The sequence below is a fragment of the Hemicordylus capensis genome, chromosome 5, assembly GCF_027244095.1.
Source record: "Hemicordylus capensis ecotype Gifberg chromosome 5, rHemCap1.1.pri, whole genome shotgun sequence".
NCBI lineage: Eukaryota > Metazoa > Chordata > Lepidosauria > Squamata > Cordylidae > Hemicordylus > Hemicordylus capensis.
The window spans coordinates 22,714,044-22,741,140 of NC_069661.1; the positions used below are offsets into that span (position 1 = coordinate 22,714,044).

The 27,097-nt window shown below is 46.4% G+C and overlaps 1 protein-coding gene across 9 annotated transcripts in view; it reads right to left on the reverse strand.

The window, feature by feature from the left end:
* The window catches only part of FAM13A (family with sequence similarity 13 member A), a 223,556-nt gene that overhangs the window by 115,668 nt on the left and 80,791 nt on the right, over positions 1–27,097 (reverse strand). For all 9 annotated transcript variants that reach the window (XM_053256680.1, XM_053256681.1, XM_053256678.1 and 6 more), the window contains one exon: positions 7,176–7,345. In XM_053256680.1, coding sequence (XP_053112655.1) covers positions 7,176–7,345 — 170 coding nt within the window. The remainder of the gene's footprint in view (positions 1–7,175; positions 7,346–27,097) is intronic.

A 27,097-nucleotide genomic window follows, 5' to 3' on the forward strand; every position in this document is an offset into this window, starting at 1 on the left:
GTTTGGAGGGCCAGGCCAGAAACAGACTATGAGCTGGAGGCTAATGTCTGTATTTTAAGGACATTAAACCAATTTACTTTGGGGAGGGACCACAGCTCAGTGGTTGAGCACATGGCTTGCATAAAGAAGGTCCTCAGATACAAGCCCTGGTATCTCCCCATAACAAACCAACCAACTAGGATCTCTGGCCACTGTTTTCTCCAGCCCTACTAGCTGAAGCCCTGGTGAACTCTGCCAGCCAGAGCTCAGAGGAGACAGCAGGGCAATGATATTCATGCATCTACAGACACGGAGTCCTCGTCCGACAAAAGAGTTCGTTATGCACCAGTTAATAGTGGTGAAACTATGCATTGTGCAAAACTGGAAAAATAAACACATGGCAACAATAGCAGAAATGCCAGACGACTGCTTGGGTGAGAACTCTGCTAACTGGGAAAGGAAACTCCTTTTGAAAATAGCGGCTCTCTTACCTGCAGCAGCAGGAGAACTACTGTCCCTACTCCACCCCAGCATCACACACCCTCGGTGGCTGCTGGTGGTGTCTACCTTGTTTCCTTTCAGAATGGGAGCCCCTCTGGGACAGGAACCACTTTCTAATTTCTTTTGCTATGTAAACTGCTTTGAAAACCTTTGTTGCTGAAAAGCAGTATACGGTGGTCCCTCGACTTACAAACTACTCGACATAAGTATTTTTCGAGTTACAAACGGCAGTTTTAGATCCAGTTTTAGATGCGGTTTTTTCGACTTACAAATTTTTAGATGGGGTTTCCTCGACTTACAAATTTTACATGCGGTTTCCTTGACTTGCCTGCCTGTTTACTGCCTGTTTATTCTTGAAAAGAAATGTTCCTGTGCAGTTTGCAAGCCTTACTGGGGGTCTGGGTCTTTTTTCTAGGCTCCGGAACGCATTAATCCGTTCCCAATGCATTCCTATGGGAAACCGCTTTTCGACTTACGAATTTTTCGACTTACAAATGTGTATTCGGAACAGATTAATTTCATAAGTAGAGGGACCACTGTATTACTACTACTAAAGGTAAAGTGTACTGTCAAGTCGGTGTTGACTCCTGTCGCCCACAGAGCCCCGTGGTTTTCTTTTGGTAGAATACAGGAGGGCTTTACCATTGCCTCCTCCTGCACAGTATGAGATGATGCCTTTCAGCATCTTCCTATATCGCTGCTGCCCGATTTAATACCAGCGGGGATTCGAACCAGCAACCTTCTGCTTGTTGGTCAAGCATTTCCCCGCTGCGCCATTAGGTGGCTTATTTTTACTACTACTACTACTACTACTACTACTACTACTACTACTACTAGCTTTAAAAAAATGATGTGTATGGCTAAAGGACTGTAAGGGGGAAAATAAAATGTAAAAGATTTCTTGAATATTGGAGATGGGGTTCTAGCTCAATGGTGGAGCCAGGTTCAGTCCCTGCCATCTCCAGGTAGTTAGGGAAAGCCTCCGTCTGAAATCCTGGAGAGCTGCTGCCAGTCAGAGTTAGGGATGTGCATGAACAGCTGGAGCAGCTGCGAGCGGAGCAGGGGCCGGTTCTGTTAAAAAGCAGGTAAGCAGGACCTTAGCTGCTCCTCCGCCACCCTACTGCTTTCCTGGGCGTGGCATTTGCTTTTCAGAAGGCCGCACGAGGCTGCAGCGCTGCTCCTAGCACCCTACACACAGCGTCGGCACACACATGAGCACTGTGCCCAGAAAAGTGGCGGAGGAGCAGGTAAGGTCCCGCTTACCTGCTTTTTAAAGGAACCAACCCCCACCCAGCTGAACCGGTTTGAATGCCGGTGCCCAAACCGGTTTGGCAGTTCCCTAAGGAGGCACCGAACCAGTTCAAGCGCATCCCTAGTCATAGTAGACAATCTGGAGCAAGATCGATCGATGGTCTGAATTAGTATAAGTCAGCTTCCTATGCTCTAATCTTGGACAACATTTTGGAATTTCCTGTCAAGAACAAAATCAAGTGGAGCACTGGACAAATATTAAGTCATGTTCATATAGAGCCAGCGTGGTGTAGTGGTTAGAGTGCTGGACTAGGACTGGGGAGACCCGAGTTCAAATCCCCATTCAGCCATGATACTAGCTGGGTGACTCTGGGCCAGTCACCTCTCTCTCAGCCTAACCTACTTCACAGGGTTGTTGTGAGGAGAAACTCAAGTATGTAGTACACCGCTCTGAGCTCCTTGGAAGAAGAGCGGGATATAAATGTAAAAATAAAATAAATAATAAATAAAAATAAAGGGCAAATATTCTTGTGCTACTTTGAAGACTAATCAACATATCGTGGCATAAGATTGCATGGACTTTGTCAGACAAATAAAGAGGTTTTATCAGGTGGCTGGGCTGCTTTAGTTTACTGCCAGTCTCACTACTAGCCACTTGTCCAGTCACCACTAGCAGCTTGGAACTTACTGTATGTAAGTCTGGGTGAATAGCCTTGGAGGAGGTGATGTAATATCCCTCACTGTCTCCACTGCGCCTCAGCCGATAGCCACAGCTTCGGCAGGACTTGAGTGCTGATAACGTTCCCAGGGGCTGGCTCATGCCAGTCTCATGAAACCGCCCCCTCCAATGCCCCCGAAGCAGGCAAAGACAAACATATGTAGGTGGGAAAGTTCCTGCATCTCAATACAAGGCCGATCTAAACTCACTAGGTGGTCCTAAGCAAGCCACTTTCTCCCAGTCTCATACCCTATCATCTGCAAAATGGGAAAAATACTGCCTGACAGGGCTGTTGATTATTAAAACAGCATATGTGAAGCATTTTGAACCCTCTAAACATGCTATAGAAATGCTACGTAGAATTTTGTGGCACCTTCAAGTCTCACAGATTTATTGTGGCATAAGCTGGATTAGGATCCACTTTATCAGATGCATGAAGTATGTATTCAGTCATCCAAAAAACCTTTGGATTAAGATGAGAGTTAAGATGGCTTTACATTTTCACTTGTGTTCTAACAAACATGGAAATTGCAAGTTAAGATGCCGTCTTAACTTCTGTGCCATAATAAGTGGTAAAGACTTTGTATAACTTTGTATATTACACTGGCTTAACAAATGAAGCTCCATGAAGCCACACTTTGCCTTAGTCTTTCACAGCTAGACACTGAGCTGAGGAGGGATGCATCCAGGCAGAAATTCAACAGGTGCAGCTTCTACAATCACTTGCTCAGTGCCATTTTCCCAAATCAATTCCTCCCCAAAGTTGCCCCAGGAGGGCTGCTACTGGAAAATGGTGCTGGACCAAAGGATTAAATCCCCTTCCTTAGTTTCATCCCATTTTCCTTCCCCATGGGTGCTACTGTTTTTGTCCTTTAAATAAGTCCTTCTGTGTGTAGACTAAAACACACTAACACTGTGAATATCACATGTAATTTGCCCTTAAGATTTGCCTGAACAGAACAAACACATTTAGGATTAGTTATACCAACAAACCTCAATATGATGCCAGAAGACACCAAAAAAAGAAAAGAAAAAGTGAGCAGATCAACGGCAGATAGCTTCATATGCTCACATCTGAGCATGTTCAACCCCTTAGAAACATCCAATACTTTCTCTAGGTGCTGAAGGACACGTTTGTTAGTGACATCTTGGTTACCTTGAATAGCCATGGAAGAGCAAAGTACAGAAGACACCTGGATTCCCCTTGCACACAAGCTACTGTGCTTCTCCTCTGCTTTCCCTACTACCAGGCTGAAGTGCTTTCAATTGACAGACACTGCAGGGCATAAACAGCAGGGATGATGTTGGGGATGGGGTCATAGTTCAGTGGTAGAGCATCTGCTTTGCATGCAGAAGGTCTCAGGTTCAATCCCTGGCGTCTCCAGGTAGAGCTGGGGAAAGACTCCTGTCTGAAATCTTGGAGAGCTGCTGCCAGTCAGAACATACAATACTGAGCCAGATGGACCAATGATCTGACTTGGTATAAGGCAGCTTCCTATGTACCTATGATGGTAGAAGAGCTGGGGGTTAGCTGAAGATTGGAGAAGCCTATTGGGAGCAAAGTGGTGAAGAAAAGTGGCTAAGGGCAGTATTAGGGGAAGAGTGAGATGTTGCCTTCCTCAGCAAAGGCTTTGCTCAACATGAGTTGCACATTCATGCATGCGCATGGGTGCACGTGCACACACGCGCACGCGCGCACGCACACACACACACACACACACACACACTAACCCTCAGCTGGAGGCAGGAAAGTGTTGAACTAGGCATTTACAAGTAAAGCAGGGAGCTGTCCACTAGGACTCTGCAGCTCAAGGTGCTGAACTCTAGCAACATCCTTGGCCTTTTGCAGTGCTCCATACTGGAATCTCACAACAGAGAATGAAGAAGGAAAGGGATAGAAGCCATGCAACTCCAGGTATCCAGCCTGTACTGCCAGGGACAGCCACTTTAAGCCACAAGCATGCCATCTTTCTGGTCCCTGATTGCAGCCATTTATCCAGCAGAAGTCAAGGAGAACGTTTTGGGAACAGCGGCACTTGACCGTGGAAATAAACCTGCAGTGTTTTGTTTTATTTAGTTCATTTCATTTATTTATTTATATACCACCCATCCCAGAAGGGCTCAAGGTGGTTCACATCCAAAATTCAAACCATCAAAATGTAACATAGAATATGAAATAAAATAAAAGCAGTTAAAACATCAACATGGAACTTATTTTAAAAACCTTTTAAAACTAATTAAATATTAAAAGCCAGGCTGAAAAGAAGGGTCTTTATGGCTCTCTTGAAAGCCGCCAAGGACATTAAACCTTTTATACCCACGGGGAGCGCATTCCACAGCCCAGGGGCAAGAACCGAGAAGGCCCAATCCCAGGTTGCCACTGGCTAATTGAGCAAAGAGGCATGTGTTAAAGTCATGATGATTCTCTTATATTTAGCAGGGGGAGAGCGACTGGTCCTATCCAACCCCAGGACAGCTTCTCTCCAGCGGCTGTTGCTGGTGTCTACCTTCTATTTCTTTTTAGATTGTTAGCCCTTTGGGGGCAGGGGACCATCTTATTTTATTTACTTTTTCTATGTAAACCGCTTTGAGAACTGATGTTGAAATATGGTGATGAAGAGGAAGAGGAAGAAGAGGAAAAAGAGGAGGAAGAAGAAGAAGAACTGTTAGCACAGGAAGATGGACCTCTCAACAACAACAACAACAACTGGTAGCACTGGAAGACGGACCTCTCCTGATGATCTTAATGAGCGATTGGAATATTGCAGGGAAAGATATTCTCTCAGATAACCTGGGCCTAAACTGTTCAGGGCTTTAAAAGGTGATAACTAGCACTTTAAATTTCACTTGGAAATTTTCAGTTCTTTGCATAGGGTTACTCATTCTGAGGAGGGGGTAGAAACTTTACCACATATTTATTTCAAGATCTATGATGGAGGAGGAGCAGCAACAACTCTGATTATTATTATTTTATGCAGTTTATAATTTTTGTTTTAATTGTTAATTGATTTTAATGGTGTTTTAATGTAAACCGCCCTGAGTCTTTTGGAAGGGCAGTATAAAAATCTTAATGAATGAATGAATGAATGAATGATTGAGTGGCCAGCATGAAACCTGGTTCCTATTTATTATTGTCTTCATGCATTTCAAGTCATTGCTGGATTGGGTCTGTGTGCAAACAGCCTGTTGAGATCAGGATCTGTCAGGACTTGAACCAGAAGCCTTCCAGTCTGCATACCAATGCCCTTTGTGATGAGTCACCAAGGCAACAAAATGATAGGCAAAAAAAAAAAAAAGGGGGGGGGGAGGGACAGTTCTGTCTTATTCTGCATCTAGCATGGCTTTGCCCCCAGATAGCTCACTCAATCTGCCTGAACCAGCCTAGCTAGAAATGCTTCCTAGAGTATTGCCTGGGCATTTTCAAATTTTGACAAGACCCACCCAGACTCTAACCTAGAAGAAATCCTGTTGGAGAAGGAGGAGCCCATCCCAACTGCCCCCCTGAACTTGACAAAAGCCCCCTAGATCCATCAGACCTGGAGAAGACAAAGCTTGTTGCCTCTCTATCCATCAGCCCCTCGGAGGAGCCCTGAGGATCTGGAGCCCCCCTTATGGGGCTCCTAACTTACCCCTAGACTCCCTTCCATCATTCCAGGACCCCACGAGCAGAGGAAACATTGTGCCAGGGTTAAGCTCCAGCTCTGGAGGCAGATTGTACATCTGGCAGCTCGGGACCTCCCACTGGGTCTACTTGGGGAAAAGGTAGGCCAGCTCAGGTATTGGCTTTGGATTGAGACTGGCCTGAGATCCAGGAAGAGGCAGGGTGCTGTCCTAGCAATTATATAACCCCTCCATTTGGAATTAGCTTTTGCTGGTCAACAGCTCCTTTACTGAGTTGCTGCCTTGCTAGCCTTGGGCACAGACAATTTGGCTCATTACTTTTCTTTGTCCACTTCTAGTCTGCCTGGCTGGCTGCCTGTCATCCTCATCCATGCATCCCACCCCCCTTTTGGATAGATATCTTGACTTCTACATTACAGCTTTTATAACGCAATCAGGGCAGAGCTGTAAGGTTCTGCCCCACTTTCCATGTGTAGGATGCCTCTTCCAGCTGCAAGACACAGACCACTGCTTGTGCCACTGTGGTTAAGCAGGCCATCAGGATCGGGCAGTTCAGATATTGCAGTATTTTCAACCTAGCCTTAAAAGAACTCTCATAAGCCAGGATGGACGCAAATGCCAACCTCTTTCCTTTCATCAGAAACATGTCTTAAGAAACTGAATCAATTAAATCCCCCCTTGCTTCCTACCAAAACAGAAGAAATGGAAACAACTGCCTTTTATCTCCCCAAGAAACACAGAATCTAATTTGTCACACAAATGGCTTCAGAGTGCATCTGACTGCTCAGTAGTTCCTGAGATCATTAAGTTTTATGACAACAGTCTTAAATCACGTATGTCTTGGGGCACATTTCCCACTGGCTGCTGTTAGCATTCCAGAGTTCTAAGCGAACATGTAAGCAAAACATCCTTTTGAATGCTAATGATAAACACAGCAGTCTGATTTAATGCGGACATGGCTGGCCGCTCCAAGAGACTTAAATCCCCACAGCACTGCTGCAGTGCTACAAATGTGGCTTGTGTGCCTTGCAAATGCATTAATCCTCCGAACGGTTATTGGCAAGCTATACATTGCATGGGATGGAAATAAAGAAAGAACACTAACCTGGCGAGGAATGCAGCACTGCTGACGAAGGAGATTTCATCAGCGACATCCATCTCCTCTGAACGCTGACAGTCTGTTAAATGGATGCTAACCCGGGGAATTCCATCTGACAGCCTGGGCTGCATCACGAAGCATCCCAGAGTAGATCCTTCTTGCCTGGACTTTGCAATCTAGGGAAGCAAAAGTAAAAAAGAAAAGATGAAATGGACAATGAGTAGAGAAACCTTCCAGCTTCATTTGCAGAAGGCACAATATTTTTTCTAAAGCAGTGCTGTGAATTCACAGCAAAGAATGAGTCAGCAAATTTTCCTACCAAAGGATCAAAAAACCCTACTTCCTGCTAGAAGGCATGAAAGCATGACAAGGAGCATCAGTCAAGACTTTTGTAGCACATTAGAGTGAATTTAATTTATGCTAAGGTAGGCATTTTAATGGGTTGTAATAGCACAGTGGACTGTGCAAAGACTTTGTGTGTTACTTTTCTGCCCAGTAAATTATCACCTCATGGCAATCTTGCCCTGTGAGAAGGTCTTCTAGGTGTGTTTTAGTTATTATTTAGTTTTTGTAGCCAATAATAATGATAACATTACTATTATTAAATATTTATTATTTATTTTATGTAATTGACATGTTACATGGAGCTTAGACTACTATTAAAGAAATACGAGCACAAAGTTATGTGCTAGTACATCATGTTAGTAGAGGCATTAAAAAGACGAATAATTGCGGTGACTCATTTATATTTATGGTACTGTAACAGGTAATGCTTTAAAAACTATTTTATTTATGTGAATGACATTTCTTAACTTGCATGTTTAGACAATGTGTGTGGGTTTTTATGTATATGTATATGTATATGTATATGTGTGTGTGTGTGTGTGTGTGTGTGTGTGTGTGTCCTCTGCAACAGGAAATGTAATATAATAATGAACAGGACATTATGAATAATACTTATTATTTATTATAATATGTACCTCATGTTTTCATATACACTCTAATGCAGATTAAGATAGAATTGTGGGTTTTCTGGAAATTTTTCAATTGGAATTTTTTCTGGAAAATTCCCCCATCCAACTTTTCCTCATTTGCATAAAATTTGCATTAATTTTTTTCTCACAAAGTTTTGCTTAATATGGAAGTTATCAACATGAACACATATGTACTCTGTCACACACTTCCTAGGGAGGATCACTTGAAGAACATTAGCTACAACTTTGAAATTGACAAACTTTGCCTACAATTGCATTGGCATTCATTCATTATCACTTCTGAATCTTGTGAAACAATGACCAAATTCTGGACTAGTATTGCACGTGTGCTGCAGTGGGAATTCCATAACTGCCCATCCAACTGAGGGTCATGCAAATCTAAGGGACATCATTTGGTGATGTATAGTGGGCTTCAGGGGGAAAGAGAGATAGGCAAACATTGTCCCTTCCCAAGCTCAAGTGATAACATAATGGTAGTCTGGAACGCACACTGCTGCCCACGAGTAGTGCTTGCCCAGATTTCAATGAAAAATTTCCATGGAAAAAGAAAATATAGGAAATATTCCCATCCCTCCTCTAGTTTAAGGACATGGAAAGAACTAACTAGAAAAGAGCAACCTGGCTGATAGCATGTGCCTCAGTCCAGAGGCTCCTTGCATATGCAAATTGGGAAGAGGGTGCATAGGTCAATGGTAGTGTATTTGCTTATAATGAGTCAGACCACTGGTCCATCTAGCTTAGCACTGTCTACTCTGACTAGCAGCAGTTCTCTGGGGTTTCAAGAGTCTTTCACAGTTCTGCTTGTAGATGCCAAGGGTTGACCTCGGGATCTTCTGCATGCAAAGCAGGTGTGCTATCAGTGCTCTACTATGCCCTGTCTCCACCACTCCCCCCAGCCCCCAGCCTGAAAACCAGCCTCCCCAGTTCTTAGGACCGGACAACCTGGATCAAACCCTGTTGGGCCAAACCAGTGTTCTGGGTGAATCCAGCTTTCCAACTGTTTGTGATGAGGGAAATGGGCCCACTCATTCCAGACCAGGTGGCAAGCTGGACAGACGGCAAACCATTCAGACCGCCTGTTCGTTAATGGTAAAGCCAACTTAGATTAATCAGATGGTTCCCAAGCATGTGCCCTTGGGAAGGCTAGCCTCAAGATTTGAGCTCAAAGCCAGAGAGGAGACTAAAGTCTATTCAGGAACCATTGCTATCAATTGATTATGTCTCTGTAGCAGACAGTTCTGTCAGGGATGCCCCGTTCATATATGCAGAAGCCAAGCTGGAATGTGATCTGCCATGTTCTGACCAAGAATAGTGTGAAAGAGCTACCAACAAGGATATCGCTGAAGGTTGTGGTTTGGCTGAGTAGGGATTCTGCATTCCATATAATCTCTGAACGCACTTTCTCTTGTTAAAAAAAAGTGGCAAAAGCCGTGGTGCAGGAGCTGGTGACCTTCAAAGAAAAGTTCTTGAAGACAAGGCAATTCATTCCCAAAATTTAATGTGCTACCGTAATATGTTTACTTACTTACTACATCTATATCCCACTCTTCTGTTGAGGAGCCCAGAGTGGTATATATATATGTGTGTGTGTGTGTGTGTGTGTGTGTGTGTGTGTGTGTGTGTATATAGATAGATAGATATAGATATAGATATATATTTAGATTTATAGACCGCCTTTCATTAAAACAATCCCAAGGCGCTTTGCAGCAAAATTTAAAAACAAGATTGTAAAAAAGACACAATTAAAATATAAAACAAATCTGATTAAAAATTTAAAACAAAAGCATAAAAGCAATACAGAGTACAAAGAGCAGCAGCAGAGAATAAAATAAAAGCCTAGGCAAAAAAAACCAAGATTTTACACTCTTTCTAAAAGCTGTGATGGAGACTGAGGAGAGAACTGCCACTGGGAGAGCATTCCAGAGTCTGGGGGCAGCAACAGAGGAGGCCCTGTCCTGCGTGCATGACAACCAAGCCTCCCTCATTGTCGGCACCCGGAGCAGAGCCCCCTCAGATGACCTCGTCAAGTGGGCAGCAACCCTTGGGAGCAGGAGGTCCCTCAGGTACCCCGGGCCCAAACCGTTAAGGGCTTTAAAGGTCAAAAACAGCACCTTGAATTGGACCCAGAAACAAACTGGTAGCCAGTGCAGCTCTTTCAAAATGGATGTGATGTGATCCCAGCGGGCAGCTCCAGATAAAAGCCTAGCTGCTGCATTTTGCACTAGTTGTAGTTTCCGGATATTCTTCAAGGGCAGCCCCACATAGAGTGTGTTACAGTAATCCAGCCGTGACGTGACTAAGGCATGGGTAACTATGGCCAGATCTGCCTTCTCGAGAAAGGGACGCAGCTGACGCACTAGCTGAAGCCGTGCAAAGGCACCCCTGGCCACCGCCTCCACCTGAGTTTCCAAAAGCAGAGCCGGGTCCAGTAATACCCCCAAGCTGCGTACTCGCATATATGGTTGTTTACTCTCACACAACAAGTCTGTGAGGCAGGTTAGACTGAGAGATAAGTGACTGGCTCAGAGTCACCCAGTGAGTTTCATGGCCAAACACGGATTTGGAAGGAAAGATACCACTAAGTCCAGGAGGATGCCAGCATGGCTAATGGGTACCGTCAAGAAAGCCATAAAAGGGAAGAAGACTTCCTTCCGAAATTGGAAGGCCTGTCCAAATGAAGAGAACAGAAAGGAACACAAACTCTGGCAAAGTAAGTGCAAGGTGACAATAAGGGAGGCAAAAAGAGAGTTTAAGGAACATTTAGCCAAAAGTATCAAGGGAATAACAAAAACTTCTTTAAGTACATCAGAAGCAGGAAACCTGCCAGGGAGGTGGTTGGGCCATTAGACAATGATGGAGTGAAAGGGATTATTAAGGAGGATATGGAGGTTGCAGAGAAGCTAAATGAGTTCTTTGCATCTGTCTTCACGGCAGAGGATACTGAGCATATACCTGTTCCTGAACCTTGCTTTTTAGGGATGGAGGCTAGAGAGTTGAGTCAGATAGTAGTGACAAGAGATGATGTACTAAACTGTCTTGAAAAACTGAAAGCTAACAAATCACCAGGGCCGGATGGCATCCATCCAAGAGTCCTCAAAGAATTCAAATGTGAAATTGCCGACCTCCTTGCTAAAATTTTCAACTTATCCCTGAAATCGGGCTCTGTACCAGAGGGCTGGAGAGTAGCAAATGTAACACCGATTTTCAAAAAGGGACCCGGGGCAATCCGGAAAATTACAGGCCAGTTAGCCTAATGTCCATTCCAGGCAAATTGATGGAAAGCATCCTCAAGGATAAAATTGTAAAGTACCTATAAGAACAGGACCTGCTGGGAGTGAGCCAGCATGGCCTCCGCAAAGGTAAATCTTGCCTCACCAACCTTTTGACTTCTTTGAGGGTGTCAACGAGTGTGTGGATCAAGGTGATCCAGTTGACATAGTATACCTGGACTTCCAAAAAGCTTTCGACAAAGTTCCTCATCAAAGACTCCTGAGGAAACTTAGCAGTCATGGGATAAGGGGACAGGTACATGTGTGGATTGCTAACTGGTTGAAAGACAGGAAACAGAGGGTAGGTATAAATTGAGAGTTTTCACAATGGAGGGAAGTGAGAAGTGGGGTCCCCCAGGGATCTGTACTGGGACCGGTTCTTTTTAATTTATTCATAAATGATCTAGAAGCAGGGGTAAGTAGCGAGGTGGCCAAATTCACAGATGATACCAAACTCTTCCGGGTAGTGAAATCCAAAACGGATTATGAGCAGCTCCAAAAAGATCTCTCCAAACTGGGGGAGTGGGCGACAAAATGGCAAATGCGGTTCAATGTTAGCAAGCGTAAAGTGATGCACATTGGGACGAAACCCCCCAACTTCAAGTATATGTTGATGGGATCCGAGCTGTCGGTGACGGACCAAGAGAGGGATCTTGGGGTCGTGGTGGACAGCTCGTTGAAAGTGTCGACGCAAAGTGTGGCAGCTGTGAAAAAGGCAAATTCAATGCTAGGGATAATTAGAAAGGGGATTGGAAATAAAACGGCTAATATTATAATGCCCTTATACAAAACTATGGTGCGACCACACTTGGAGTACTGCGTACAATTCTGGTCACATCTTAAAAAGGACATTGTTGAACTAGAGAAGGTACAGAAGAGGGCAACCAAGATGATCAGGGGCCTAGAGCACCTTTCTTATGAGGCAAGACTACAACACCTGGGGCTTTTTAGCTTAGAAAAAAGACGACTGCGGGGATACCTGATAGAGGTCTATAAAATCATGCATGGTTTGGAGAATTTGGAGAGAGAAAAATTCTTTTCCCTCTCACACAACACTAGAACCAGGGGTCACTCCATGAAATTGATTGCCAGGAGGTCTAGGACCAACAAACAGAAGTACTTTTTCACACAACGCGTGATCCACTTGTGGAACTCTCTGCCACAGGACGTAGTGACAACCAACAACCTGGATGGCTTTAAGAGGGGTTTGGATAACTTCATGGAGGAGAGGTCCATCAATGGCTGCTAGTCGGAGGGCTGTGGGCCACCTCCAGTCTCAAAAGGCAGGATGGCTCTGAGAACCAGTTGCAGGGGAGTAATGGCAGGAGAGAGGGCACGCCCTCAACTCCTGCCTGTGGCTTCCAGCCGCATCTGGTGGGCCACTGTGCGAAACAGGATGCTGGACTAGATGGGCCTTGGACCTGATCCAGCAGGGCTGTTCTTGTGTTCTTATGAACTCGGGTCGCTCCAATCCTAACCTAACCACTACACCACACTGGCTCTCTCTAATCAAGAGAGAGGTGATTTCGTTCAGATATCAAGAAGAGAAACAGCAGGTTAACTGTTTACATTTCACATTAACCATATACATTTGGAAAAGCTTTACCTCTTGATTTAAAAACAACGACAACAACACAAACACCTGAATGATCAAAAGGAAGTGGAAGTTGGGAAGAAAATGTGGAACTTTACCCTCAATTCTTGAGCATGTATCAGCAACAAGACCCTGGGTGGGTTAAGACATTAAGGCTACCCACGATCAGGAGAAATAGGGCTAGGGAGCCTAGCCCGATTGCTCTTGACCGTGAAAACCACCAGGCTTGCAGGTGAGCCCAGTGGCCTCCAGGCAGTTAACCCGGCAAAGTAAGCCTCCCCTTAAGCGGAGAGCGAGCGCTCCGCAAACCTGGGTTTCTTTGCTCGTGAGTTGCCGTGGTGCGGCGCCGCAGCTACTCATGAGTAGACTCCTGGCCAAGAGGCTCAAAAGCAGCCTCCCAACTCGGGGGTCTCTCCAGCATGCCCTGCGTGCTCGCGCAGGGTATGCTGGAACTTCTAAGGGCCATGTGGCCCCTGAACTCCCCAGCCCTGGCCGGCTCCGTGATGGAGCTGGCAGTTGTGCGGGCGGCCGCCCAGAGCAGACTGCTACTCGTCTGCAGGGAGAGCAGGCTAAGCCTGCTCCCCCCCGCAAACACCCTAGAGGCTCTTCTCAGTGATCATGAGAAGAGCCTCATTGTGTGCAACCATGGTTTACTTTATCTAACTGTGGATAATCTCTACGTTTGAACCATCACCACTCAACAAACTGTGGTTTGTGTTGGACAATCAAACCACAATCTGAACCCAGGATTTGAAGTTGGTTGGCTTGTCCTAACCATGGCCTCACATTGAGGTTTGAACCACAATAGTGTTTCAATAGCTTCACCCTTCCAAGGCTCTCACACAGGGTGAGTTCACACTTAATGCAGAACCTGAGACTCACAGGACCTCTCAGTCTCAGCAGTGCATGCTCCCCCTTCCATCCCCGCGCACAACACCTACTTCCTTTCTAGGTTAGGATATGCTGAGACTGGTTGGATGTATGAACCCACCAAACTTGCCGCATTGCTTCAAGGACCCCAAGAACTGAAACAAAATCTTTCACACACTCACTCTTCTTTGCTCCCACTATTAGGGTCAAACTATTTTCATCAGTCAACATTATCATCCATGTATTATTTGTAGATGAGGGGGCTGAAACTAAGATTAGGTATCTGAGGTAGTAAGTGTCTTCTCCAAGGTCACTCAGGGAATTCATGACAGAGGTAAGATTCAGACAGAAGCCTTCTTGATTTGTAATTCAGCCTCTTAATCAGTGCACTACACAAGTTCTACAGTGTCCCCTTTGTTGACAGCCGGGAAACAGGCAGGTATTGTCCGGGGAAAAACTGAAAAGCCAAACAGCGTTATATCTTTAGAGCAGCAGGCCATGGGGACTGGTGGCTCACCAAGCTGACTCACACAACGAAGCCATTTTTTAAACAAAGATGTCATCAAATGATAAATATGCATGATTGGTATCTTATGTTGAAATTGAAGGACAACCTGAATACCAAGGTGGATGAGGCAAAAGTCATATGGTTTTCTTTACTAGCTAGCTGCTACAACAAATGTGTTCATTGCAGAGGTCAGGCTTCAAGGTACATTTGCTTCAAACCTTGGTGCCAAACCTTGGTTCAATTAATGTGTCATTCACTGTTGGACACATGAATAGTACCAATGGAACAGACCAAAGGCAGGCAATATCTGTTCTTCAACCTAATGCATGGAAGTCTAGAGATGACTGGGGAAGGAGAAGGCAAGATGCTTGCAGACATTTAATATTTTAAATTCCTTGGCCTGGAGGTCTGCCAGAACTCTTAACTTGAGCATAGCTGAACATATGAAGTACTGAATTTGATGGAGCAATGGTCTGATGCAAGATAAGGCAGTTCCACATGCTCAGCTATGTTCAAGTTAGAGTTCTGGCAGACCTCCATGGTCTACTCTGACCGAGAGCAGTTTTTCAGGGTCTGAGGCAAGAGGGCCTTTCCAGCCACACTACCTAGGAGCCTTTAATTGGAGATGCCATGGATTGCATCTGTGGATCATGGATTGCATCATGCGCATGCAAACCAGTTTCCCTATCAGTAAGTTATGGGCCCTCCCCAATATTTTAAAAAATGTGCTTCCCAGTTCTACCTGCATATGGCCTATGGAATTACCCATGCACAGCCTGGAATGGTCTCACAGTGTCCATGCAGACAGAAAGCACAGTTTGGTTATCAAAAGCTCCATACAAAAGCTTCCTCAGAGATTCCCAAGTAGTATTACATAAGAACATAGGAAGCTGCCTCATACCGAGTCAGACCATTGGTCCATCTAGCTCAGTATTGTTTACACAGACTGGCAGCGGCTTCTCCAAGGTTTTTATTTAATTTTTTACATTTATATTCTGCTCTTCCTCCAAGGAGCCCAGAGCGGTGTACATAGTTACGTTTCTCCTCCCAACAACCCTGTGAAGCAGGTGAGGCTGAGAGAGAAGTGACTGGCCCAGAGTCACCCAGCAAGTATCACGGCTGGATGGGGATTTGAACTCAGGTCTCCCCGGTCATAGTCCAGCATGCTAACCACTACACCACACTGGCTCTCGATTGCAGTTAGGAGTCTCTCTCAGCCCTATCTTGGAGATGCTGCCAGGCAGGGAACTTGGAATCTTCTGCATGCAAGCATGCAGATGCTCTTTCCAGAGCAGCCCCCTCCCCTGAGGGGAATATCTTACACTGCTCAGACATGTAGTCTCCCATTCGAAGAGCTGACCCTGCTTAGCAAAGGGGACATTCCTACTTGCAACCACAAGATCAAGTATCCCGGAAGTATTCTTTAGCAACTCATTCATGTGCTTCTGTTCCTCACCACCCTTGCCACCAGCTGCATCTGCTGTTGCTCCTCTTCACCACTGCCAAGAAGAGATGCGGTGGGTAAGAAAGTAGTGGCAACTGTTCCTCTTCCTCACTGCCACTGCTTGCCCCCTGGGCCACAGGGAGATGGCAGATGAGCAAGCAGTTGGCAACAGTGAGCAGCAGCAGGGCCAAGGGGCTCTCAGTGGTGCCCCCCTGCTAGAGTATGGGTGTCAGGACCCACCTGGGCTCAGATCCAAGGAGGCCTCTCAGAGGAGGAGGAGGAAGAGCAAGTCCTAGTCAGCACCCCTAGTCCTGATGAGAGTCCCCCATGGAGGGAGAAAATGCCTAGGACCTTGCTTCGGATGACGCTCCAGGAAGAGGTGGGGCTCCACAATAAGCCCCAAGGGCCTGTCCTTTGCTGGGCAACAGCTCTGTTACGGAGCTCTTCTCAACTCCAGCTTTTGATGCCTAGTTCCACCAAGCCTGGGCACAGGCTTGTTTTGAATGCTGGCCCTATGCTAAACAGTTCCTTCCGGGGCAAACCACAGCTCTTAGGGACAATTCCCACCAGTGAAAAGGGGGCAGGGGAAAAGGGTTAACTGCCCTCCCCACACACTGCAGTCCCAATCCAAGTTGGGGGCCCATGGCAACTTTTTTTGCCAGACTCTTAACAAGGCACTTAGCCTAAACTATGGTTTGGCCCTCACTGGGAAAGCACTCCCTTTCTCCACTGACATGTCCAGCAGTGCCTAGTGACTCCCTTGGCAGAAACTGATAGCAAAGTGAGAGAGTCATAGGGCTGCTGTTGCTTCTTGCTGCAGCAAAGCTTCCTCAGGTTACCTCTGCCGCTACAAAAGTTTATATAAGATGCAGCAGCTGTCCCAGTTTGAACTCCTCCCTGAGTGACCCTTTGGGAAAAAGTTCCTCCAAAGCCACCCCCCCAAACCACCCAAAGAAAACAATCCACATATTTCCATCCATCAATGCTTCCAACTTCTCTCTCTCTCTCTCTCTCTCTCTCTCTCTCTCTCTCTCTCACACACACACACACACACACACGACATTCCAACAAAAATACAACTACAGCTCCTGATCTACCAGAATGGCAATCTCAGAGCACACAAAGAGACTAATCACAATGCTGAGAGTGAGCTAAGAGTCTTGTCTTATTATTTTCTTAGCACCATTATTTTCTTAATAGTGCTGACATTTTAAGTTGTCCCAAGCTGACATTTCCCAACGCGGTTTACATCGAGAAATAAAAATAAATAAAATGGCTCCCTGTCCCCAAAGGGCTCACATCTAAAAAAGAAACATCAGACAGACACCAGCAAAAGATACTGTGCTGGAGATGGATCGGGCCAGTTGCTCTCCCCCCTGCTAAATAAAGAGAACCACCACTTTAAAAAGGTGCCCCTCTGCTCCGTTAGCAGGGGATGTGCTTTTAATTATGAAGTGCTTTTAAAGGAACAAAGGATTACCATGCAATGCTAATTATGAAGTGCTTCCAAGCATTGGGGAGCACTCCAGGTAAGTTGTGAATTTGCAGGCCATTTCTGGCAGAAAGGAGAATCCCTGAACCCATCTTAAGTGACCTCTTACCCATCAGCCGGCCTCTGAGGAGGTATTTTGGGCAAAAGGAAAGCTAAGATGTATGCGCTTGCACTCATCACACCCAGCGGCTTCAGCTGCTGGGAGGCCTCTAGGAATTATCACTATTTCACTTGCTTTCGCAAGGGCTCTTCGCTTAAAACAGTAAACCAAGGACAACATCAAAATCTGTGTGACTTTGCTAAAACATGAGCCCTTTCTCACGATCCCTGAGAAGGGCTTGAAGGGGCGAGGGGAGGAAGCCTCAAAAGGCTTACCTCCCCCATAGACGGTCCTCTCCCTGTTGCTGGCTGGGCAAATCACCCACCCAGACGATTGCCGGCTTCTGCCGGCAGCAGGGAGGTTTGGAGGCTGCAAGTGCGCGGTGCATTATGGGGAGTTTTCCGATGCCGGCCAGGAGGCTGCTGGTGTTTACGTGCCGCATGGAGCTGTGTGGCACTGTCGCACGATCAGTTAGCCCAGGCTAATGGCGCGTTTGCGCCCTTAACCTGCTCTAACAGCCGGGGCTCTCTTGCGGGTTTGCTGCCGCTCCACCGTCAGGAGCCATGAGGCTCCCAGGGGTTCTCACGCGCAGGCAAAAGCAGGCTGGGCTTCCCTAGCCCGGTTTTGCCTGTGCGTGAGAACAGCCCCTCTGTACTACTCCTTTTAAAACGACTGATGAAGCAATCCACCCCCTAGCTACGGATCCCTATCCCCGCAACTTCTTCCACTGAAGGAGACCAACCGGAAGCTGAAGGTGAACAACAAGCAAAAGGAAAGAAGCAAGAAGCTTCCAGGACCAGGCAGAGAAATGAGTCCCAGTACCTTCTGTGGGAGGCAAGGACAGGGCTTCTCTCTCCCAACTTGTAAACGAGGGAGGAAAGAAGCCGCAAAGGTTGGACTGATCAGCAGGAGCTCCCCAAACAGCTGGCCAAAGAAACGACCAGGAAAACAGGGGCAGAGGAAGCTGCCGTATGCCGTGCCAGACCATTGGCCCACCTAGCTCAGTACTGTCTACACTGATTGGCAGTAACTCCCCCAGGTTTCAGGCAGGAGTCTTTCCCAGCCCTACCTGGAGATGCTGCCAGGGAGTGAACCTGAGACCTTCTGCATGCAAAACAGATACTCTGCCGCTGAGCCACAGCCCCATCCCTGAAGGCCACCTCCCCTGGAGGCCTTTTGCAACTAGAGAAAGAGGCTTTGATTAAAATTCTTAGTCACTGGGGCCCAGATAAAGGTTGCTGTGCAGGCTACCAGTGAGCCATCCCTGTTCTAAATATCTGTTTAATGGCAGGAGAAACCTGTGTACCATTGTTACTCAGCTGCTGTAGGGCACCCTACCACCTCTGTTGGAAGTGGACTGAAAATCTTCCACCCACTCACCCCTTCCCCAGCCACTGCTGATGGGGGTGGGGGCAGTATTTCCATAGCAATAACACTGCAAGGTTTTGTCACTAGGGAAAGAAAACATTTTATTCCTGGTGTATCCACCAGAATAGAGCATCTGCTTTGCACGCAGAAGGTCCCAGGTTCAATCCCTGGCATCTCCAGGTAGGGCTGGGAAAGATTCCTGCCTGAAACCTGGGAGAGTCACTGCCACTCTGTGTAGACCAGGGCTGCACAGATGTGGCCCTCCTGCATATGTTGGCCTACAACTCCCATCATCCCTCACTCCTGCCCACTGTGGCTGGGGGTGATGGGAGATGTAGTCCAACAACAGCTGGAGGGGCACAGTTGTGTAGCCCTGGTGTAGACAAGACTGACCTTGGTGGACCAAGGGTCTGACTCTGAATATGACAGTTTCCTATGTTCCTGGAACAGTGTGCACTGTGGCTGCATGCAACAGGCAACTATTAGTCAGTGCCCATGGCAGCACGATGAATAATGAGGCATGTGCATATGTACGATCTGTAAGCCAATCCGGACCCCACAGTTGGCCAGCCCTGGCTGCAAGAAGCCACAGCTGGCAGAAGATCAGTAAAACGAGGTTAGGAGTGTGCTTGCTCTCCTAATCTCGTTTTGGAGGATGGCTCTGTAGGAGGGTTTACTGTGATCCCGGTGGTACAAATGTGCATGCAAAAGCAGGCTGGGCTTCCTTAGCCCTGTTTTACACACGTGTGTGAATAGCTTCACTGTGTGTTTGTTTGTATGTGTGTGTGTGTGTGTACACACACACACAAACACACACACGCACATATATATATATAAGTGCAAAAAAACCACACCCACACCCCTCTCTCTAGAGAAAGCATTTGAAAGATCACAGAAAATGCATTCACTAAATCATTTAAGTGGTCTTAAGCGCGGTTTTTTTGGAATGCATGGAGATAATTATCATTGAATAGAGATTTGTGGCCTTGTCTGGTGACTACAATAGCAATAAAGGAAGTTATAGGTTGACTGTCAAGATTATCATGGAACACAAAGGAGAAAGTGGTCTGTAAAATGTGTTTTGAGCTTTACATATCAACACTAGCATCTTGGTTTCAGCTTCTCAATCAGGTAGAGGCCAACCACTGTGGAAATCATCCAGGAATTTTGCAACAAGAGGCAAAGTGGTGGTCATAGCCATCATTCCAGCATGCTTTGGGATATAAATATGGGGGGGGGGTCATTAAGAAGTTTACTTGCTCACAAAAGTAATGGCTGTGCCATAATTAAAGTTTGCCCAACTGAAGTCCATTTATGTACACCAAATGGGTTAGAATGCCTTGCCAGGAAACCTGTCCCTCTCCATTTATGGTATTCTTAGACTTAACACCCACAACACAGAATGACAGACCAATGAAAGAATCTGGGTGCCTCCTTGACATTGTTGGCATTGTTACATCTGTGCCATAAATCATGCAGAAATGTCCAGGTCTTTCAAGGGCTGCAGAGAGATCGCATAAACACCATTGACTTCTGCTTCCCTTCAGCCTGATGTGATCAGAAATTAGAAAGCAGGAAAAAGAGACCCCCAGCACTATAGCCACTGTTTCCCATCTGCTGTTCATCTAGCTAATACAAGCGTTCCCAACCTTGGGCACTCAGATGTTGTTGGCCTACAACTCCCATCAGCCCCTGCCACAACAGCCAAAGGCCATTGTACCAGGGGATGATGGGAGTTGTAATCCCACAGCATCTGGGGGCCCAAGACTGGGAACCCCTGTACTAGCCGATCCAACACCCCTGTCTTGTCTTGAATTCTAGTACAGGCAATTCAGAGAATGAGGGCTTGATACTTGATTGTGATTCCAACGCATGGATTTCAGATCCTTCAAGCAAGGCCCTTTCATAGCTTCTAATTATTATATTCTTTTTAAAATGGGAACTCTTGTCCTATTCAGACATCATGCTGTATGAGTGTACAGATGTCTGTACGCTTGACAGTTTGTGTGTGAATGGCTGTACCTGTGTGCATTTTAACAGTGAATCTGGGTACAGGCCTCGCAAGTGCAAGACGCAGACAGGAAGTGTACTGTTGTATCTGTGTTCAACATAACATGTGAATAATTCTACCTGTATACAGATCTTTATGAGTGTTCAACGCGACGTGGAATTAGGGCTTCTGAATAAAGATTTCATGGACAAGCTAAACACTGAAGGTATACCTAAAATTTAATGACACAGCCACCCTTCTTGGCTATCTGGAGCCTCTCAGGAGAACACAGGCTGTGGTTATCCCATGCAGTTCTGGTTGCCAAATGTGTTATTTTACAGTACTGGGAAGATCATATCTGACCTTAAGTGGTCGTTTACATGATCAAGCGGGTAGGGCGGCAGGCAGATGTGGTGGGGAAAGGCTGGTAGTAGTCATTTCCCACCCACATGAGCACTGGTTGTTTCTTGGAGCTTGGACTGTGCTCCCAGACAATCCGTGTTACAGGGGAGTAACAGCAGGAGAGAGGGCATGCCCTCAACTCCTGCCTGTAGGCTTCCAGCAGCATCTGGTGGGCCACTGTGTAAAACAGGATCCTGGACTAGATGGGCCTTCTTGGGCCTGATCCAGCAGGGCTGTTCTTATGTGCTGCAGTGTGGAGTTCTGGAGGCCGGGAATATTCTTCCGGGAATCCCACAATGCACCGTGCGCCAAGCACAGTGCATTGGGAGATTCCCCCAGGAGGTGTGCACTCTAGTTGCTGTGTCTGTGTGGAGCCGGGCTGGAAACAGCCTAGCACACACATGAGAATCAAACCCGGGTTAAGGAAGCACTTGCTCCCTTAACCTTGGCTAATGGCCAGACTAAAAGGCCAAGCTAGGCAGTGCTTCCCTACCAGGATTGGGCCTGATCTCAATGGTTCTCACACACAGTCTAACCCAGGCTGGGCTTCCCTAGCGTGGGCCAGGCTGCCCGTAAAAACAGCCTTTAAGTTGATCAATGGGCAGAAGATCTTTCCAACGTGGCCACATCTAAGTTAACAACATATTAACTGAGCCCCTGGTGGCGCAGTGGTAAAACTGCTGCCCTATAACCAGAAGGTTACAAGTTCGATCCTGACCAGGGGCTCAAGGTTGACTCAGCCTTCCATCCTTCCGAGGTCGGTAAAATGGGTACCCAGAATGTTGGGGGCAATATGCTATATCATTGTAAACTGCTTAGAGAGCTCCGGCTATAAAGCCCTTTCATAGCTTCTATTGCTATTGCTATTGCTATATTACCGTATGTTGAAGAAGATATTTGTGCCAAAATTTGGAAGAACTATATGGATTTATTTTTGTGTATTTAAGGGGGGGAAATGTTACAGGTAATGATTATTATACCCCCTCCTTGTTTCCTCCATTCTTTTTCCTTTCCCTCCCTCTCCCTTTGCCAGAATGAATACTGTTATAACAATGAAAACTAACAAATTTATAAGCAGAAGGGGGGAACGTTAGAAGTGCAGCATATCTACACACAATCGAAACCTATCTTTCTTCAACTGGGGCATTTTTATGAACAACCTCAGTGAATGAATGCAGTCTATGTTGAGCCAGGAGAGTTTTGAGGAAAAGCAAAGAAAACCTGTGACTGAAAGAATTAGAGAGGTTAAATCAATGCTTTCTTTTCTGCGGAGCTGAAATAAAAAAGAAAGCTGCATATTTTGACAGCATGCTATTAAATTAATTGCCATGGACACCAACAGTGACATAACTGCAGACAGTGGCTGACATCCAGACTAACTTGCTGAATAGTATTGCTCCAGAGTTATTCTAAAAGACATTCAGACACCATTTCTCTTTTTTGCCCTCCATTATTGATCATGGTGATTCAGGTTTGCTCAGGACTTTGGTAGTCAAATACTTTTTCTGGATGTTACATAAGAGTCCAGACCGGCAGCCCAACCCATCCCTGTAAATCCAGCGTTCTCACCCTGCCTACCCCAACCCCCTGCTGGTTTCCAAAAAGGGAATGATTAGTCAGGATGTTGTTACTTGGCAGAGAGCCTTGGTTGCTTCAAGGCTAGTTTTACTTTACAACATAAAGTGGAAAAAGGCGCGCCTGGGAGAGCAAGAGGGACTTCCCGCTGTTCAAAGGCCAGTTTTTACAGCGACCAAAATGAAAGATACAAAGAAAATCTCAACAGGAGCACCAAGAAGGTGGTATGAAAGCAGTGACTTTCGAGAGGTCTTTGTGCATATGGTCTGAAGGGGCATGATGAAGCTAAGCAGGCCTGGGCAGTGTTTGAATGGGAGGCCACTGCAAGGGCTGTGTACAGTGCCTTGATCTCTACTGGGAAAGGGTGGAACATCAGGACCACTTTCTCCCCCCACCCCCCTATTCCCTCCAATCAGCATGAGAGGTCCTCTTCTCTGTCCCCGCTGCTGGCAGGTTGGTTGCAGCTGCAGGGCCTTTCCAGTCATGGCACCAACATTATGGAACAGCCTCCCTAAAGAAGCCTGCTCGGCCTGTACCATGTGTGTTTCATTGCTTGGATAACACATGGTTTTCCCAAGAGGCTTTGGAAGAGGCTGGCTGCTAGCTGTTGATTCTCTGTCCTGTGATGAAAATCACAGAGGAGAGTGGGTCTTGTGGTAGCAAGCATGACTTGTCCCCTTTGCTAAGCAGGGTCCACCCTGGTTGTATATGAATGGGAGAATACATGCATAGGCACTGTAAGATATTCCCCTCAGGGATGGGGCCACTCTGGGAAGAGCACCTGCATGCTTACATGCAGAAGATACCAAGTTCCCTCCCTGACACCTCCATGACAGGGCTGAGAGAGACTCCTGCCTGCAAACTTGGAGAAGCCGCTGCCAGCTTGTGTAGACAATACTGAGCTAGATGGACCAATTATCTGACTTGGGATAATCTGGCAGCCCTAAAATCACACCCCACTGCCAACCTAGAGCTAACAGTGATAAAGGATTGTGCGCAGTCCACTTTGGGGTCATTGAGGAGGGCCCAGGACCCTCCATCCTCTCTAAGAATACTCCTCCTATGACTAGTGTTAGAAGACTTAGGACTGGTTCAGATGCCATGCAAAACATCTGTATGACATCCTTGACCTTTGGGAATGCACGCTCCACCCTTCCACGAGTGCATTTCTTATCTAGGTTAAAATAACCCGAGATTGGTCCTGTTGTCCGAACCCACCAATCTCAGCTTATTCTAACCTAATAGCTTCAAATAACCCAAGATCTGTAACCAAGGGTTGAAGGGAGTTCCACATCTCAGGCCATCCTTCCAATGAGCTCGAGTTGGTATAACAAGGTTCTTCCCCCATTTTATTCTCACAGTACCCTGTGACATAGGTTAAATTGAGAGAGAGGCTAGGCCAGGAGGTCCTGTGGCTGAGTGAGATTTGAATCCATTCCTCCCCAGTCCACATCTGCTGCTCTAACCACTATATGACAATAGCTCTCTTTTACTGGGGTGGGCACCACCATTTGGACATTCGGTCTCAATGCGAAAACAGCACTAGGTGAACTTTAAAAAATGGCACTAGATGAGCCTAGGTGAGAGTAAATCATATTCATCCTGCTTGAACTATATATTGGCTTCCTCTGTTTGGAAAGTTGCTAATCGTCAGGCTTTAACTCAAATGACATGAACTGATAGAAGGAAACCTTTCTGGCAAACTTGAGAAAACCATGTATGACTGTAGACTTCAAGCTGCCATTTCAACAGAAAACGAGCTGGGTTTTGTGCAGCTTTCCAGTCATCTATACATGGGGGGTGTGTGTGTGTGCGCACACACACAGGCTGTTTACACTTTGAATGTTGTTGGACTACAACTCCCATCATCCCCACAGCCTATGTGGCTGAGGATGATGGGACTTGTAGTCCAACATCTGGGGACCCAAATTTGAGAACCCCTGGCTTAACCTGTACAGATTGCTTGTCTTACATCTGAAAACACTACCTGGCAATCTTCAGGGACACAAACCAACCCACCGACCCTACAATCGGCATGTTAAGGCTGGACAACCTGCTGAGAATGAGAGGTCTGTGTGCGTGCGCGGGGGCATGTTATGATTATATAAGCTTTACAGCCTGTAATAAAAATATCTCCATTAGCAACATCCACAATGTCATTAAATACCCAGCTTTATTATGTTTAGGCTACAAAGCACGTTAACCAAGATATGCACTTTGCCAACCTCCAACTTTGATAAGCAACTTTGATAAGCCAATTAAGACTGCAATTCTAAAAACAGACTTACTAGGGAGTAAGCCCCACTGAACGCGGTGGGACTGAGTTCTGCCATCACATGCACCAGACTGCACTGCAAAGAGACTAAAGCCTTGGAGCACCTTAAAGGCCAACAGATTTATCTGTTATCAAAAGCTTCTGTGGAACACTCTACAAGGCCTTATATCACAATAGCACTATTCCAACATTATCCTCAACACACATACAATCCGTATGAAGTGTGGGCACATGAATATTTGTGTGGACATACAGTTATTCACGCATTAGGTTCAATGCATGTACAGCAGTACACATTAAGGCCATACACTTGAGTATTGGTTGGGAGGGGAGGGCGGGTTGAGGGGAAGGCAGTCCCTCCAGGTGAGTGATGATTTCCTCCGTGCAGCGCGGATCTCTGGAGGCCTGGACTTGTTTTCCTGGCCTCCAGGAATCCCACAATGCACCACATCAGAAGCGCGGTGCATTGGGGGATTCCCCCTGCAGTCAGGCGCTCTAGGCACCCAACTCTGTGTATGCTCGGGCTGCGTGCAACCTGAGCATACACATGGCCCCGGATCTGGGGTAATGAGCATGCTTGTGCCCTTTAACCCAGGTAAAAGCCTGGGTAAAAAACTCGGGCTACCGGCAGAGGCAGCACCAGGATCAGCCTCAATCCCGGCACTGCACACGAGCAGCCCTACCCAGGTAGGGCTTCCCTACCCTGGGTAGGGCTGCTCATGTGCACAGCCTCTATCTGTACCCTGCACTGGAGGGGGTCTCATCCACACTCAAACATGTATGTGTGTATACATATACACATATATGTATGTCTGCTTTTTAGCCTCCCGGTCAGGGGTCTACTTGTGAGTTGCCGCAGTGTGGAGCCGCGCCGCAGCAACACACGAGCACAAAGACAGGGTTAGCGGAGCGCTCGCTAAGGGCAGGGACAATTAAGTGGGTTACCCGCTTGTAAACCATTGGTCTCGCCTGCGAGAGGCTGGTGTTTTACACAACCAGCAAAAATTGGGCTAGGCTCTCCTAGCCCGATTTTTGCTGGTTGTGAGAATAGCCTCACTCACTCACTCAATTTACACAATATGTCATCAGTCTGTATGATTCTGTAATCAAATGAATGTTAAGGAGGCCCTGCACATTCTGCTTTGCCCCCAGCCCCGCAACCTGCTAGGGACTGCCCTGTTCACACGGGCCGAATAAATAATAAGTCAGGGAACCACACTTAGGGTTTACGTGGGCTGCCACTGGTTTCCGGGCCTTTTCCAGCGAAGAACGCGGTTTTAAGCAATCAAAGCATTAACTGATTATTTCAACCAATTAAGACTGCAATTCTAAAAATGTTCTTACTAGGAAGTGAGCCCCACTGAACGCAGTGGGACTGAGTTCTGCCATCACATGCACCAGACTGCACTGCAAAGAGACTAAACATTGCAGCTCCTGGTTATAACATTTTTTAAAAGGTGACAGAGGGCAGGTTTTTCACCGTGTACACAGCACATGAAAACACTGCACATCAATCTTTTAAACAGTTTTTTTGATATTATATAATTGCAATAGGCGAGTTGACGTTTTCTTACATCACCACCAAACACACAATGTTTGCATTTCGTTTTATGAGTGCAATTCAGCATTTCTTTGCTCTTTCCTACAAATGTGATGAGCAATCTTCACAATGAAGATTCATAGCATTGCTTGGGCCACTCTTCCCTAGGGATGTGCACAAATCGATTCAATGCAGCCTGCCGAATTGTTCCAATGCGTCGAATGTCAGTCAATATTTACATTCCTCCTACACTCTGCTTTGAGCAGACTAAGAAGTGTGTGTGTTAAGATGCATGGCTGCCCTGTCACGTCTAGTTTGGTCCAGGGACAAAGGAAATGAAAGTTCCAGCAAACACCTCAAACAGATGCCAGGTGCCATGGCCAGGTAGGAGAATTGGACTGAGGAGGATGGGAGAGAGGAGCCGAGAGAAAGCAATGGCCAAGAATAATGGCTGAGGCCCAGAGCAGCCTCATACGGGCGCTCCAAATATCCCTGTGCTGCTGCTC